At 37.5% G+C, this 16,830-nt stretch overlaps 1 protein-coding gene across 4 annotated transcripts in view; it reads right to left on the bottom strand.

Annotated features, from left to right (window-relative positions):
- Wdr44 (WD repeat domain 44) overlaps positions 1-16,830 on the bottom strand; it is a 105,439-nt gene that overhangs the window by 28,989 nt on the left and 59,620 nt on the right. For all 4 annotated transcript variants that reach the window (XM_039099449.2, XM_063279776.1, XM_039099450.2 and 1 more), the window contains 3 exons: positions 7,053-7,159; positions 3,650-3,801; positions 1,739-1,877 (listed from right to left, as the gene is read on the bottom strand). In XM_039099449.2, coding sequence (XP_038955377.1) covers positions 1,739-1,877; positions 3,650-3,801; positions 7,053-7,159 — 398 coding nt within the window. The remainder of the gene's footprint in view (positions 1-1,738; positions 1,878-3,649; positions 3,802-7,052; positions 7,160-16,830) is intronic.

Genomic DNA, 16,830 nt, shown 5'->3' with positions numbered 1-16,830 from the left:
CTAGAAAGAGAGTTCAAGGCCAGACTGAGCAAGACAGTGAGGCATTTTCACATGGTATTTTTTTAAATGGGAGGCAGATTGAGGTTAAGAATATAGCTTATGCACCTCAATAAAAACTGAACAAACCACAAAAAAAGAATATAGATTAATGATAAAACTTAATGATAGCTGCCTGGTTTTCTTGAAAACCTATGTTCAATTTCCAGTACCAAGAAATTCCAAACAAATGAAACATAGGGTCTAACTAGCTGGCTGATTTAAATTTCTATGTTCTTAAATTGGTACTTTGATCATAATCTATACCCTCATCAATAGTTAACTCTGTTTTCCTTTCTCCCATTTGTTAACTTCTTAGATGATTGAGAAGGGATGATTGGTGGATAAAGTTGGTTACATTAAAAATTATAATCAACCAAAGAGTACACATGGTAGGACCCATGGCCCCAGCCACAATTGTAGCAGAAGATGGCCTTGTCTGGCATCAGTGCGAGGAGAGGCCCTTGGTCCTGTGAAGTCTTGATGTCCCAATGTAGGGGAATGCCAGGGCAGGGAGGCCGTAGGTGGGTAGGGGAGCACCCTCATAAAAGCAGGGAGAGAGGGAATGAGATAGGGGATTTCCATAGGGGAAGCCAGGAAAGAGGATAATAGTTGAAATGCAAATAAATAAAATATCCAATAAAAATTATGTAATCTTAATTATAAAATTAGAGTCTCTATTTACTTAATTTTTTCATTATTTCCTAAATCATCATATGACAAGAATATTTTGTTAAGGTGTACTTAGTGTTAACCACAAATTTGTAATATTCTAAGGTTTTCTTATGAGCTAACCATTTTTTGTATATCCATTGACATACTGACAACTTACTTTTCATGGCTATCTTCTTTATCTTCCTTTACTTAGCAAGTATACATAGTATTCTTATTCGTTTTCCAGTTTAATTTGATCTGCCATTTTAATTTAGAATCAAACTGAGGCTTACAAAGCGAATCCAAGGAATTTTTAAGTAGTTGATAAAATTGCATAGTATACTTAAAAGGTATAAATCAAAAGCTTTGTGGTAATTTTTTATTAGGTCTAGAAATTTTTAGCTATTGCTGGTTGCCTTATTTTTATTTTTGAAATGCTCTTGCTGTATAAGTCTGGTCAGCCTTGAGTTTTTAACCTTCTTACTTTAGCCTTGCAGAGGGTCAAGATTATAGGTGCGTAACATGATGCTGGGTAAATCCAGTGCATTATGATTAGCAGTTACTACAAATGACTGACTTGCCAGTTAAGAAAAGCAATCCATTTGAATATTTTCTTATTAGAGCTTGGAGCTTGTACTTTTAAATAACTGCATGGTCTTTACAAGATCATACTGCTAATCTGAAAAAAAAAGTGAAACCTGAAATTCTCAAAATTAGAATAAAACCTAAATTTAGAACAATTTGAACATTTTCTTGCTGTGTGAGTTTCAGATTACAAAGCATTTTAGAATTTGAGAACTGAGGACACTCAACCTTTAATTCATCCAAAAGGCAAAAATTCCAGATTTACTTAGGTATTTAAAGAAATAAAAAATAAGCTGGGCATGGTGGCACACATCTTTAATCCCAGTACTTGGGAAACAAAGGCAGGTAGATCTCTGAGCTCAGGGCTAGCCAGATCTCCAGAGAGAGTTCTAGGACAGCCAGGCCTACACAGAGAAACCCTGTCTTGAAAAACGAACAATAACAAAAAAGAAATTAAAAATACCTTCAGTATTGTATTTCATTCGCATATTGTTGAAATAGTCAAAAGCATTTTTTAAAGCCCATATTCTCACTATATTGTCTTGTCCAGCTGAGGCAAGTAACCGGCCACAGTGAGAAAATTTCATGGTCCAAACAGCTCCCTATCAAAACAAAATATTCAAAATGACTTTACAAGCTTAAGAGACATTACTTTAACACAGTCTTTGAAATTATGCAACCTTATACATAGTAAGACAAAAGTCTCTTCCCTAACGTAACTTACAGTCACAGGTGCACTTGTGCTACAGTACCACAAAAGGAGACTTTCAGAAGAAAGGCCTGTTAGGATCACTAAGATTTCCATAGTTTAACCTAACAAACTTAGAAAGCATGAACTAAAGTCACATATTAATAAAAATGAGAAGTATCTTTGGTTGTATATATGCATATGTGCGTGAATGTGTGTAGAGGTTTGAAGGCAACCTCAGGTGCCATTTGTGAGTTCCTAGATGGCCAGTAATGTTGTTTAGAAAAGCACATACCAGAGCTTAGAAATTTCCATCCCTTAAGTAAATCTCAGAGTAAAAGAAAGCTCTCACTTTTCACTAATAACTCCTATCAGGATTAAAAAGAATAAAGTTGACCCTAGCTGTGAAAACCATGGTATGAACGCCTTTGAAGTCACTAAATACTATGGTCTTACTTACTTTCTCTCTATAATACATGGGTAGACCCTCAACAGAAACTGAAAACAGTAGATAACTATATATTCAGAAAAGTTAAAGAATGGGGGGTCTTTAGTATGGAGGAGCCAAATCCTATTCCAACAAAGAAAATCATATTTAGGTGTAGTAAAAAGAGTATCCATCTATACAGTCTCAGGGTAGAAAGATTATCAAAGTTGGAACTGAGAATTTACTTTAAATAGCATCCATTTCCATAAAAGGCAAATACAGTAAAAAAAAATCATCATTTTTATCCTGATATATTTTACTTCAGTAGGAAATAAATGTAGGCTCAAAAATTACTATAAGAAGACTGAGTAAGTTCCAAAGAAAACATTGTAAATAATTAAAACATTTGATGCATAGTCACTTTGTAGTTAGGGCAAGCTTAGGTTTTATTTGATTCCCTGATCGAGAGCTCAGCATAGTTTACCTAGCTTTGAGTTTGACTGCTATCTTCTTTGTGTTCCTAGATTTACAGAAGCTAACTGCAATACAAGGAGTATTTTCATCTATATTGGTAGGCTTGATATGTTTTTTTTTTCTTTGCAGTGTGAGGGATCAAACCAGAGCTTCATAGATACTCTACCAACAAGCCACATGCCCAGACTGGTACTTCACAAATTCTGAAAGAATATAAACTTCTACCTATCTCTTTGTCTTGGCAGAACATTTTACTATAGAAAACACTTTGAGATTGTGAATAATTTTCATTGAGATGATATGGATTGAAAGTAGGGCTTTATGTACACTGTATAAATGCTCTACATGTCCTTTGCCCTAAAATATTTATTTAAATTATGGCTGGAAATATTTAAATATTTTTAAAAGTGACAGACTACTTTCTAATTTAAGTGCTCTAAAGTTTGATCCCTCTGCATAGTTTTCTCACCTTTCTAGCCTAGAACTCATTCATTCTAAAGCTCACTTTTATTTTGAGATTTGGTTACCCTATGCAGTAGAGGCTGGCCTTGACCTTGTCATCTTCCTGCCTCAGTCTTCTATACACTAGGATTATAGGCCTGTGAGAGTTCAGTCTAAAATGTTATTTCTTAAACATTATTTCAGAGACAAACTCTTCATTTAAATATATTAATATAAATTTACTGTTCTTGAGTCTGATTAGTAGACGTACATACATTGGTAAACATAAGTTAGAAGCCTCAAAAACTAGTCCACTAGTCATGAAAAATTTAACAGTTACCTACCATGTGTTCACCACTAAGATCTTGTACCACTTTGATCTGATCAAAATCATAAGGTCCTTTGAAACCATGCGCTGCCTTGAATTTTACTGGTCTTGTATATGGCATTCCTTCATCATCACTTGATGAAGGGTCATCTTGATCAGTATGAAACACTGAAGACAAAGCAATGAAAATAATTAATGGTTAATATATATCTAGTTATAATCATGCTTTCAAATATATTGATCATCCAGCACACTATTAGTAAAGAGGGAAGCACAATTTGTCTATTACTATATAACATACTGGTTAAGAAAATGGAGTCTGATGCTACATTGATTAGAAATTGAATCTAGCTGTTATTTAAAGTCTGGATGACCATAGAGAAGTTACTAATCTGTCTATACCTCTCAGTTTTCTCACCTATAAAATGTTGATAATGATACTCACTTCATTGAGTTCTTATGAGTAAATTAATTGATTCAAGCTAAAAGAAGATTATCTGGCAGAGTGTAAATACTAAATGCACTTATTAATAAAACAAATGAGTATAATAATGACAAAGACAGTGGGTTATGATCTCTGCAAAGTAAGAAAACCTATTTTTACATTATTCATTGTGTAAGCATCACTCAGGTGGTACTGGTTTTGAAGGCATGAAGGATCATGGACAGCAGCTGAGGCTTGACACTGTGAGAGGAGACAGAAGGGAATTGGTGAAGGTGCAACTTCAGTTACAGTTGACAGCTCAGGACTGAAGGGGTCATGCAAAGAAGTTGAGGCTTGGCACCATGATGGAAGCCTATGAGAGGCTACTGGTGAAGCCTAGTTGCAGTGGAAGACCCAGTGTACTGGAGATGCCAGTACCATGGGATGATCACCAAGAATAGCAGCAGCAATGGAATGGAATGGAGTCAATCAAATTCTAAGACTGCTACAGAGGGCAGAGCAGAGCTGAAGAAGTGACCCAAGATTTTCGGAGGAGCCCAGAAGATCTTGTATGGATCTGAGGCATTGGAACAAGAAGCTGTAAAGTTGAAGTTGGTATCTTGATATTCCGAGATGGAAGAGATGTCAGAGCCATGGGATACCCAATGAGGATAGCTGTTAATAGGGAGTGGAACCAGCCCAAGAGAATCAAGTTCGTTGTAGTTATCAAAGCTGAAAGGAGATCTGAAGAGTGCTTTGACATCAGACATGAACAAAGTTTGGAGTTTGCCTAGTAGGATTTTGCTCTAGTTTGGCCCAGTATTTCCTCAGTATGACATTTTAGAATGGTACTGTATATCTTACATGATATACATGAGTTGGACTGCATAAATCTCAGAAGAGATTTAAACTTTTAAATATTGTTGAGACTGTGATAGACTATGGGAAATTTTTGAAGCTCAACTTAATGTATTTTTCATTATGCTATGACTAGGGATTGCTCCCATAGACTCATGTATTTGAACAAGCTTGTGGGGACCTGAGAGTAGAATGTGGTGGTTTGAATATACTTGGCTATTCAAGGTACAACCTTGGCTATCTCTGGAACATGGCTTCTTTGTGCTCTCAAAAACTACTTCCCAGAGGATTTCACTTCAGTGATGCTGGTCTCTCCTTAATCATCCCTAATTTCTTAGCTCCAGCTAACCAGTATCAGTTGTCCCAGAAGTCTTCCCCTATCAACTATAAAGCCAGAGTCACATGTCCAGAGCTGCTGAGTTCTGCTGCTTACTGGAGCTAGAACATGGCCCTATTGTTCTATTATCATCAGCTTTCTGTTTTCCAACTCCTTCACTGCCTAAGCTTGGCTGGAACTTGCTCTGTAGATTGACATTGAAATCAGAGATCTGCCTGGCTCTGTCTTCTGAGTGCTGGGATTAAAGGCATGTACCCCTATGGCCAGACCTAAGCTTTTCTTTACCTGGAACTTGCTCTGCACCGGGCTGGTCTTGAACTCAGTATCTGCCTGGCTCTATGTCCTGGAATTAAAGGCTTTTACTAACATGCCTGGACCTAAGCTTAGTGGGGTGAGATCTTGGCTCAAAGTTACCAGTCCTTTAATCTGTTTATCGCCTGGAACATAGGATTCAACTCCACTGAACTTCCAGGTGCCTTTTTACCTTTGACCCATACATTCTGTATTTTTTTTCTTTTGAGGCTTGTTATACTTCATCAGCACACAGTCTAAACTGGGTTGTTTTGAGACCTCCTTTGCTAGTGTAATTAAATTCGATCTCTTCACCTTAGCCTCAAGTATACTCTATTGACAAGGGCAAGAAGCAGCCACATTCTTCAACAAAATACCTCAAGAATAGGCTCTTGGCCACAAACTAAAATTCTTCTCTTCTGAAACCTATAGAGCCAGGCTTCCACAATTTAAATCATATTCAGCAACAAAGTTTTCCGTATTCATACTAAGATAGCCCATTAAGTCCCACTTAAAGCATTCCACTGCTTTTAAATCTAAAGTCCTCAAATCTACATTCTTCCAAACAGAAGTATGGCCATGCCTATCATAGCAATAGCCCACTCCTGGTACCAACTTCTGTCTTAGTTTGGTTTCCATCGCTGACAAGAGACACCAAGACCAAGGCAACTCTTATGAGTAACATTTAACTGGGGTTGGCTTACAGGTTCAGTGCATTATCATCATGGCAGAAAGCAGGGTAGCCTCCAGGCAGATATGATGCTAGAGAAGGAATTGGGAGTTCTAAACCTTGTTCAGAAGGCAAACAAGAGAAGACTGTCTTCCAGGTAGCTAGGAGGATGGTCTCAAAGCTTACCCCCACAGTGACACACTTCATCCAACAAGGCCACACCTCCTAACAGTGCCACTCACTGTGCGCCAAGCACAGTCAAACCACCTTGCATGGCGAGCGCTTTTATCCATTAAAACAATTGCCTAAATTTACCTAATTAAAAACCATTTTAAAAGTTTATTTATTTTTATGGATATGAGTGTTTTACATATATGAATGCCTATATATTAAGTGTGTCCTTGGTACCCATAGAAGCCAGAAGAGGATGTCAGATACCCTGAAACTGATGTTAGACACAGGACTAGACTGCCATGTAATGAATGCTGGAAAATTTAACATGTGTTTTCTGGAAGAGCAGTCAGTGTTCTTAACCACTAAACCATTTTTCTAGCCCATTAAAAATAATTTTAAAAACCAAAAAGTCTGACAAAACCAATTTTCACTTAATCATGGTACAGTAAATCCTTTAAGGTTATTATAATCACAAAACTACTGAACTAATTCATGCTTAAACATATACATTATCATTCTTCATATTCATAAAATTAAGTGACTCACTAGTGGCTATATAAGTTTAATATATTCATTGATATAGAGTGCTTCTTATAAGTGACAAGCTAAATTTAGAATGCACACATTAATGGAGTATTCAGTTGAAGCATCCTTATTTTACTGACCTTCATCTCTTACACTTTTAACTTTATTTATAGCACGTTCACCATATTCCTCAGCAAGATGCTTTGCTCTCTTTACTGATTTTCCAAGGAATTTCTTTAGTTGAGTCCTGAAGAAAATACACAAAATGTATATTGTTACAACTTGTGCCACAGGAACGATCCACAGGTAAACTTAAAAGCTATGTCTTAAAACATTAATAGTAGGTATTCAAGTTTTTCAGGTTCCTTCTTCTATGGAATGAATATGCTCAAGTCAATATCCTTCAGAGAAAAATACATGAATGTAATCTCTCCCACTTAACAGTTATACATTCTAGACCTTTCAAGTGTGAATAATAATTGACAGGCAGTGGTGGCATGTAGATGGGCATGTTTAAGCAGATCCATTGGCCCTACCCCCAGATAATCTGATTTGAAGAGCTTGTGGAGAAGTCACAAATATGCAATTAAATAATCTTGAGAGACTACTTAAAAGACTTGTCTCTAAGAAAACAAATTTTTCCAACAAAAAAGTAGGTTAAAAAATTTGGTCATTAATCTACAAAATAGAATATCTGGGAAGTCTAAGTTGATCTCTCATATTTTTTTCTTTCATTTGGGTATACATTTTAATAAAATTAGGCTGAGCTTTCCCAATAGACACCCCCAAACACAGAGCAACACAATTATCAAAAGATTCCAAAACCACAATCTAATTATTGTCTTTTCAATTAAAAAATAGATATGTGTATCAACAGCAAAATGGATAAATAAGTGTTAGTATAAAATATAATAAAACAAATCCGTATTCTTTGAATTGCCAATCTCTTATTTACCTTATGATCTTTGCATATGTGTTTAATTCTGACTTGAGCACTCCAGCACTGATTACTAATTTCTATTTTGCTTTTAGGTCTCAGATCAAATAATCTTCTCTCAAAAGAGGCTTCCTTGAACAAAAACATGTTTTCTTGTTGTACACTTCCAAAGCACCTTATAGTTTGCTTTGACAGCAATCATAAATATGGCTGCACTTTTGTGCATAATTACATATTTAGTATTTGCCCTGGAAATAGTATTTGCCATTTAACTGGAAGGCTCAGGAAGGCATTAGTGTAATTGTCTTAACTACTGTATCCACAGCAACTTATTTCTATGCATGGTTCATAGAAAGACTGCAATACAGTTTTGGTGCTACCATGAAGAGATGCCATGACTTATTTTATTTAGAGTAATAAAAATATAAGCTATAATGTAATCCCTCTTTTGTAAGAAACAAATATTCTGGGGCTATGGGTCTAGCTCAGTGATAGTATGCTTCCTTAGCATGTGCTAGTCTCTAGTTTTGATTCGCAAGCATTGTGAAAAAAATATGAAGAATCTTGATGATTCAAAAATTATCAGATCACTGATGATTTCTGGCTGTGAGACAATTAGAACCTTTTATTTTCAATTTTAAACATTTCTCTTATTACTTTCAATCACCATAAAACAGAGAAAAATTTCTGTAGTCCTAGGGATTGAACCCAGTGCCTTTCATATGCTAAGTGAGCACTCTACCATTGACTACATCCCCATCCCTATGAAACCAGTTTCTAAAACCAAAGTAAGGTGGCCACTTTACGGATAACTATGCATTTAGTACAATGATGTTTAGTTTTAATTGCCCATTTGACATAGTCTAGAATCATTTGAGAAGGAAGGTTCTGTAAGAAATGGTCTAGATTGGGTTAGCCTGTGAGCATGTCTGTCTGCAAGCATGTCTAGGAGCATGTCTCAATTAACGGGAAGACGATGGGTGAAACCATTCCCTGGGTATAGGGTCTTGGGTCATTTAAGAGTAGAGAAATGGTGCTAAGCGCGAAAGTGCAGGTATCAGTTCATGGCTCTCTGCTGTTCACTGTGGATGTACGATGACTAGCTGCTTCAAGTTCCTGCTGCCTTGCAAGAGCTGCCTTGCCTGCAATTATAAGCTATGAGCTAAATACACCCTTTCTCTTTCAAGCTGCTCTTATCAGGGTTTTTAATTATGCCAGTAGGAAATAAAACTACAATGATTAGTATTTAAAAGCCAAGAAGACTTGTAAATCATTGATGAGGTGACTTTCTAAAATATAGACTTTCATGCCTTTAAATGTGGCACTAAAAATTTAGTAGGTATCTTTTCATTGATGAATAGTGTCAGTTATAACTCATACTATTCTGAGGGCTTTTGAGACAGGATTCACTTAGACTCAATTAACTTTCAAACTAACTTGATATGGTCCAGAAAAGTCAGAATGACAGGTCAATACCTTTTGGGCACTGACTGCCTTCTTGGTTTAAGCCATCATTTATTCCAAATACTTCTATGTTCTATTGTGTGTAATGGTAAGAGAAAAAGCTGGAAGGAGCCCCTGTATAGACAGACTATTTTACTCTATATGGGTCCTCTCAACATTTTCTCATTACAATCTTGCAATCTGAATATTACCCAAAAGACTTATCATGTAAATGTATATTTCATGGTTTGCAGCTTCCCTGTTGCTTGGGAAACTCAGGTACTAGATTACCAGATTGAAAAAATGATATATAAAATCAAAATTGAAACTGAATAAACCTAATTTTCCCCTTAGAAAAATGAGCTTTAACAGGACATAGTGATATGTACCTGTAATGGCAAAACTTAGGACAAAATAGCAGGAGGCTGTGAGTTCAAGATCAGACTGAGCTAGTATAAAGAGTCATACAGTGAGAATGTGCATAGGGAAATCAAAATTGAAAGAAAAATGAGCTTTAGGGCATAGACTGTATGAAAAATCACTTATATATTTGTTTACATTTCCTGAACAACTTTTAACTTTCTAGAACCTGAAAGTGGTCACTATTTGACAGCTCAGTTTCAAGTATCTGTATTTTTGGCATATCTTTTCCAAATAGTCTTGCCTCCTTTAATATACCAAAAAAGAAATCAGACTTAAGAGGATCATTTGCTTTGGACTTTGTATGGCAATACAGCCAATTTTGTGACATATATAATGAAGCACAATCCTTATGACCACCAGTATAAGTATTTGTACAGGGTAAGAGAAGAACCATAGGATCATAAACTTTGGTATCACATTGTAAGCTGTTTAAAATGTGTTGGGTTTTGACTCAAAGGGACCTACCCCTTCTTGAGAGATCTGTAGGTAATTAATAGCTATCAGGAGAGAAAAACATTTCTTCAAGTTAGCCACTAAGAAGTTGCCTATGATCCCGTAAATAACCCTTAATTACACTTTTTGGTTAATTAAAGAAAACAAAACAAACACAAAGGAAAGCATGAAAGATGGTTGTGAGCCACCAGGTGGTTGCTGGGAATTGAACTCAGGACCCCTGGAAGATCACTCAGTGCTCTTAACCGCTGAGCCATCATCTCTCCAGCCCAAAAGCTGGAACTACCCAAGATGCAATCCATAGATCACAGGAAGCTCAAAAAGAAGGATGACCAAAATGCAGATGCTCCCACTACTTAAAAGGGGGAAAATATGCATAGGAGGGGATATGGAAGCAAAGTTTAGAGCAGCGACTCAAGGGATGGCCATTCAGAGCCTGACCCAAATGTGGCCCACATATATACAGCTACCAAAACTAGATAAGATGGATGAAGCTAAAAAAATGCATGCTGAAAGGGACTGGATATAAATCTCTCCTGAGAGACACATCCAGAGCATGTCCAACACAGAGGTCAATGCTAGCAGCAAACCCCTGACCTGAGAACAGGACCCCCTTGGGGGAAATTAGAGGAAGGATTAAAAGAGTTGAAGGAGCTTGCAACCCCATAAGAACAACAATGCCAACCAACCAGAGCTTCCAGGGACTAAACCACTACTGAAAGACTATATATGAACTGACCCAGGGCTCCAACTGCATATGTAGCAGAGAATAGACTTGTTGGGGCACCAGTGGAAGGGGAAGCCCTTGTTCCCGCCAAGGTTGGACCCCAGTGCAGTGCAAGGGAATATGGGGGGCAGTAAAAGGAATGGATGGAATGAATAGGGGGAATACCCATATGGGGGAGCGGGAGAGGATGGGGCTTATGGACAGGAAACAGGAAAAGGGAGTAACATTTGAAATGTAAGTAAGGAAATATATCTAATAAAAAAAAACAAAAAAACAAAAATAAAAAACAAAAAAAACAAAAAAAAGCATGAAAGAAGGAAAACTAGTTAGAAAGGAAATCTTTCCATCTTCTGAGGTCTTCTTTGATTTCTTACATTAGAAATTTGAAGGTCTGTCCTACAGATGTTTTACTTATTGGTTAGTCACACCAAAATATTTTATATCATTTTTGAAGGTTTTGTTCTATAAATCTTTCACTTGCTTGGTTAGTCACATCAAAACATTTTATATTATTTTTTACTGTCTGCTTTTCACAGAATTATTATTATTTTTATGGAATTTTTATTTGCATTTCAAATGTTATCCCCTTTCCAGATTTCCTGGCCATAAAAACCCTATCCCATCCACCATTCCCCTGCTTCCAGGAGGGTGTTCCCCACCCACCCTCCAAACCCTTCCAGCCTCCACGCCCAAAAAGGCCATCCTCTGCAACATATGCAGCTAGAGCCAAGGGTCTGTCCATGTGCACTCTATAGATGGTGGTTTAGTCCCAGGGAGCTCTCGTTGGTTGGTATTGTTTTCTTATAAAGTTACAAACCCCATCAGTGCCTTCAATCCTTTCTCCAACTCCTTCATTGGGTACCATGATTTCAGTTCAATGGTTGGCTGTGAGCACCCACCTCTGTATTTGTCAGGCTCTGGCAGAGCATCTCAGGAGACAGCTATATCAGGCTCCTGTCAGCATGCATTCTTGGCATCAGCACCATTATATGGGGTTGGTGGCTGTATATGGGATGGATCCCCAGGTGCTGCAGTCTCTAGATGTCCTTTTTTTCAGTCTGTGCTCCAAACTTTGTCTCTGTATTTCCTCCTATGAATAGTTTCGTTCCCCCTTCTAAGAAGGACTTAAGCATCTGCACTTTCGTCATCCTTCTTGAGCTGCATGTGCTCTGTGGATTGTATCTTGGGTAATCAGGGGTTTTGAGCTAATATCCATTTATCAGTGAGTGCATAGCTTGTGTGTATTTTTGTGATTGGGTTACCTCACTCAGGGCAATATTTTCTAGTTCCATTCATGAATACATCGTTTTTAATGGATGAGTAGGACTCCATTGTGTAGCTGTACCACATTTTCTGTATTCATTCCTCTGTTAAAGGACATCTGGGTTCTTTTCACCTCCAGATTATTATACATAAAGCTGCTATGAACATAGTGGAGCACATATCCTTGTTATTTTTTGGAGCTTCTTTTGGGTATATTCCCAGGAGTAGTATGGCTGAGTCCTCAGACTACTCTTTTTTTTTTTTTAATTAACTTGAGTATTTCTTATATACATTTCGAGTGTTATTCCCTTTCCCGGTTTCCGGGCAAACATCCCCCTAATCTCTCCCCCTCCCCTTCTTTATGGGTGTTCCCCTACCCATCCTCCCCCCATTGCAGCCCTCCCCCCAACAATCTAGTTCACTGGGGGTTCAGTCTTAGCAGGACCCAGGGCTTCCCCTTCCACTGGTGATCTTACTACGATATTCATTGCTACCTATGAGGTCAGAGTCCGGGTCAGTACATGTATAGTCTTTAGGTAGTGGCTTAGTCCCTGGAAGCTCTGGTTGCTTGGCATTGTTGTACATATGGGGTCTCGAGCCCCTTCAAGCTCTTCCAGTTCTTTCTCTGATTCCTTCAACGGGGGTCCTATTCTCAGTTCAGTGGTTTGCTGTTGGCATTTGCCTCTGTATTTGCTGTATTCTGGCTGTGTCTCTCAGGAGCGATCTGCATCCGGCTCCTGTCGGCCTGCACTTCTTTGCTTCATCCATCTTGTCTAATTGGATGGCTGTATATGTATGGGCCACATGTGGGGCAGACTCTGAATGGACATTGCTTCTGTCTCTGTTTTAATCTTTGCCTCTCTATTCCCTACCAAGTGTATTCTTGTTCCCCTTTTAAAGAATGAGTGAAGCATTCACATTTTGATCATCCGTCTTGAGGTTCATGTGATCTAGGCATCTAGGGTAATTCAAGCATTTGGGCTAATAGCCACTTATCAATGAGTGCATACCATGTGTGTTTTTCTGTGAATGGGTTACCTCACTCAGGATGATATTTTCCAGTTCCAACCATTTGCCTATGAATTTCATGAAGTCATTGCTTTGATAGCTAAGTAATATTCCATTGTGTAGATGTACCACATTTTCTGTATCCATTCCTCTGTTGAAGGGCATCTGGGTTCTTTCCAGCTTCTGGCTATTATAAATAAGGCTGCAATGAACATAGTGGAACACGTGTCTTTTTTAATATATTGGGGCATCTTTTGGGTATATGCCCAAGAGAGGTATAGCTGGATCCTCAGGCAGTTCAATGTCCAATTTTCTGAGGAACCTCCAGACTGATTTCCAGAATGGCTGTACCAGTCTGCAATCCCACCAACAATGGAGGAGTGTTCCTCTTTCTCCACATCCTCGCCAGCATCTGCTGTCACCTGAGTTTTTGATCTTAGCCATTCTCACTGGTGTGAGAATGAGGTGAAATCTCAGGGTTGTTTTGATTTGCATTTCCCTTATGACTAAAGATGTTGAACATTTCTTTAGGTGTTTCTCAGCCATTCGGCATTCCTCAGCTGTGAATTCTTTGTTTAGCTCTGAACCCCATTTTTTAATAGGGTTATTTTTCTCCCTGCAGTCTAACTTCTTGAGTTCTTTGTATATTTTGGATATAAGGCCTCTATCTGTTGTAGGATTGGTAAAGATCTTTTCCCAATCTGTTGGTTGCTGTTTTGTCCTAACCACAGTGTCCTTTGCCTTACAGAAGCTTTTTTGCAGTTTTATGAGATCCCATTTGTCGATTCTTGATCTTAGAGCATTAGCCATTGGTGTTTTGTTCAGGAAATTTTTTCCAGTGCCCATGTGTTCCAGATGCTTCCCTAGTTTTTCTTCTATTAGTTTGAGTGTATCTGGTTTGATGTGGAGGTCCTTGATCCACTTGGACTTAAGCTTTGTACAGGGTGATAAACATGGATCGATCTGCATTCTTCTACATGTTGCCCTCCAGTTGAACCAGTACCATTTGCTGAAAATGCTATCTTTTTTCCATTGGATGGTTTTGGCACCTTTGTCAAAAATCAGGTGCCCATAGGTGTGTGGGTTCATTTCTGGGTCTTCAATTCTGTTCCATTGGTCTATCTGTCTGTCTCTGTACCAATACCATACAGGTTTTTTTTTTTTTTATCACAATTGCTCTGTAATACTGCTTGAGTTCAGGGATAGTGATTCCCCCTGAAGTCCTTTTATTGTTGAAGATAGTTTTAGCTATCCTGGGTTTTTTGTTATTCCAGATGAATTTGCAAATTGTTCTGTTTAACTCTTTGAAGAATTGGATTGGTATTTTGATGGGGATTGCATTGAATCTGTAGATCGCTTTTGGTAAAATGGCCACTTTTACTATATTAATCCTGCCAATCCATGAGCATGGGAGATCTTTCCATCTTCTGAGGTTTTCTTCAATTTCTTTCTTCAGAGTCTTGAAGTTCTTATTGTACAAATCTTTTACTTGCTTGGTTAAAGTCACACCGAGGTACTTTATATTATTTGGCTCTATTATGAAGGGTGTCGTTTCCCTAATTTCTTTCTTGGCTTGTTTCTCTTTTGTGGAGAGGAAGGCTACTGATTTATTTCAGTCAATTTTATACCCAGCCACTTTGCTGAAGTTGTTTATCAGCTTTAGTAGTTCTCTGGTGGAACTTTTGGGATCACTTAAATAAACTATCATATCATCTGCAAATAGTGATACTTTGACTTCTTTTCCGATCTGTATCCCCTTGACCTCCTTTTGTTGTCTGATTGCTCTGGCTAGAACTTCAAGAACTATATTGAATAAGTAGGGAGAGAGTGGGCAGCCTTGTCTAGTCCCTGATTTTAGTGGGATTGCTTCAAGTTTCTCTCCATTTTAGTTTAATGTTAGCAACTGGTTTGCTGTATATGGCTTTTACTATGTTGAGGTATGGGCCTTGAATTCCTATTCTTTCCAGGACTTTTATCATGAAGGGGTGTTGAATTTTGTCAAATGCTTTCTCAGCATCTAATGAAATGATCATGTGGTTTTGTTATTTCAGTTTGTTTATATAATGGATCACGTTGATGGTTTTCCGTATATTAAACCATCCCTGCATACCTGAGATGAAGCCTACTTGATCATGGTGGATGATTGTTTTGCTGTGCTCTTGGATTCGGTTTGCCAGAATTTTATTGAGTATTTTTGCGTCGATATTCATAAGGGAAATTGGTCTGAAGTTCTCTCTCTTTGTTGGGTCTTTGTGTGGTTTAGGTATAAGAGTAATTGTGGCTTCATAGAAGGAGTTCGGTAGTGCTCCATCTGTTTCAATTTTGTGGAATAGTTTGGATAATATTGGTATGAAGGTCTGAAAGAATTCTGCACTAAACCCGCCTCAGACTACTCTTAAAGGTGTCAATACCCTAATTTATTTCTCACCACTTTTATCCATTGAATAGAGGAAGGCTACTGATTTGTTTAATTTAATTTTATATCCTGCCACTTTGCTGAAGTTCTTTATCAGCACTAGGAGTTCTCTAGTAGATTTTTTTGGGTTATGTATGTATGCTTCTATATCATCCTCAAATAGTGTTACCTTGATTTCTTCCTTTGCAAATTATATCACTTTGCTCTCATTTTTTGCCTAATTTCTCTGGCTAGTACTTTGAGTACTACATTGGATGAATAGGAAGAGAGTGGGCAGCCTTGTCTTGTCCCTGATTTTCATGGGATTACTTCAAGTTGCTCTCCATATAGATTGATGTTGGCTAATGGTTTGCTATATATTGCTTTTATTATGTTTAGGTATGGGCCTTGAATTACTGATCTTTCCAAGACTTTAAACATGAAAGGGTGTTATACTTTCAAGATTAAAAAATGGCAATCTTACCAAAATCAACCTACAGATTCAAAGCAATCCCCATTAAAATTCCAAATTTACTTTTAAAAGAGATAAAGCTATTCTCAAATTCATCTGGATTAACAAAACAACAAGGAAAGCAAAAACTATCATCAACAATAAGAGAACTTCGGGAGAATCGGCATGCTAGACCTTAAGACACTACTGAGTGGTAGTGCTGAGAACCAAATGATAAGAACCCAGTCTCTCCCTACTTATTCAACATAGTTCTCAAAGTCCTAGCCAGAGCAATCACACAACAAAAGGATATCAAAGAGATACAGATTGGAAAGGAAGAAGTCAAAATAACACTATTTGCAGATGATATGATAGTATATTTAAGTGATCCCAAAAGTTTCATAAGAGAACTACAAAACCTGATAAACACCTTCAGTAAAGTGGCTGGGTATAAAATTGACTCAAAGAAATCAGTAGCCTTCCTCTACTCAAAGGATAAACAGGCTGAGATTGAAATTAGAGAAACAACAGCCTTCACAATAGTCACAAATAACATAAACTACCTCGGTGTGACTTTAACCAAGGAAGTGAAAGATCTGTACAATAAGAATTTCAAGACTGTGAAGAAAGAAACTGAAGAAGACCTTAGAAGATGGAAAGATTTCCCATGCTCATGGATTGGCAGGATTAATATAGTAAAAATGGCCATTTTACCAAAAGCGATCTAGAGATTCAATGCAATCCCCATCAAAATTCTAATCCAATTCTTCATAGAGTTATACAGAACATTTTGCAAATTAATCTGGAATAACAAAAAA

The sequence above is a fragment of the Rattus norvegicus genome, chromosome X, assembly GCF_036323735.1.
Source record: "Rattus norvegicus strain BN/NHsdMcwi chromosome X, GRCr8, whole genome shotgun sequence".
NCBI classification, from domain to species: Eukaryota; Metazoa; Chordata; class Mammalia; order Rodentia; family Muridae; genus Rattus; species Rattus norvegicus.
The sequence above is the reverse complement of the archived record's forward strand: the minus strand, read 5'-3'. Positions and strand labels throughout refer to the sequence as shown.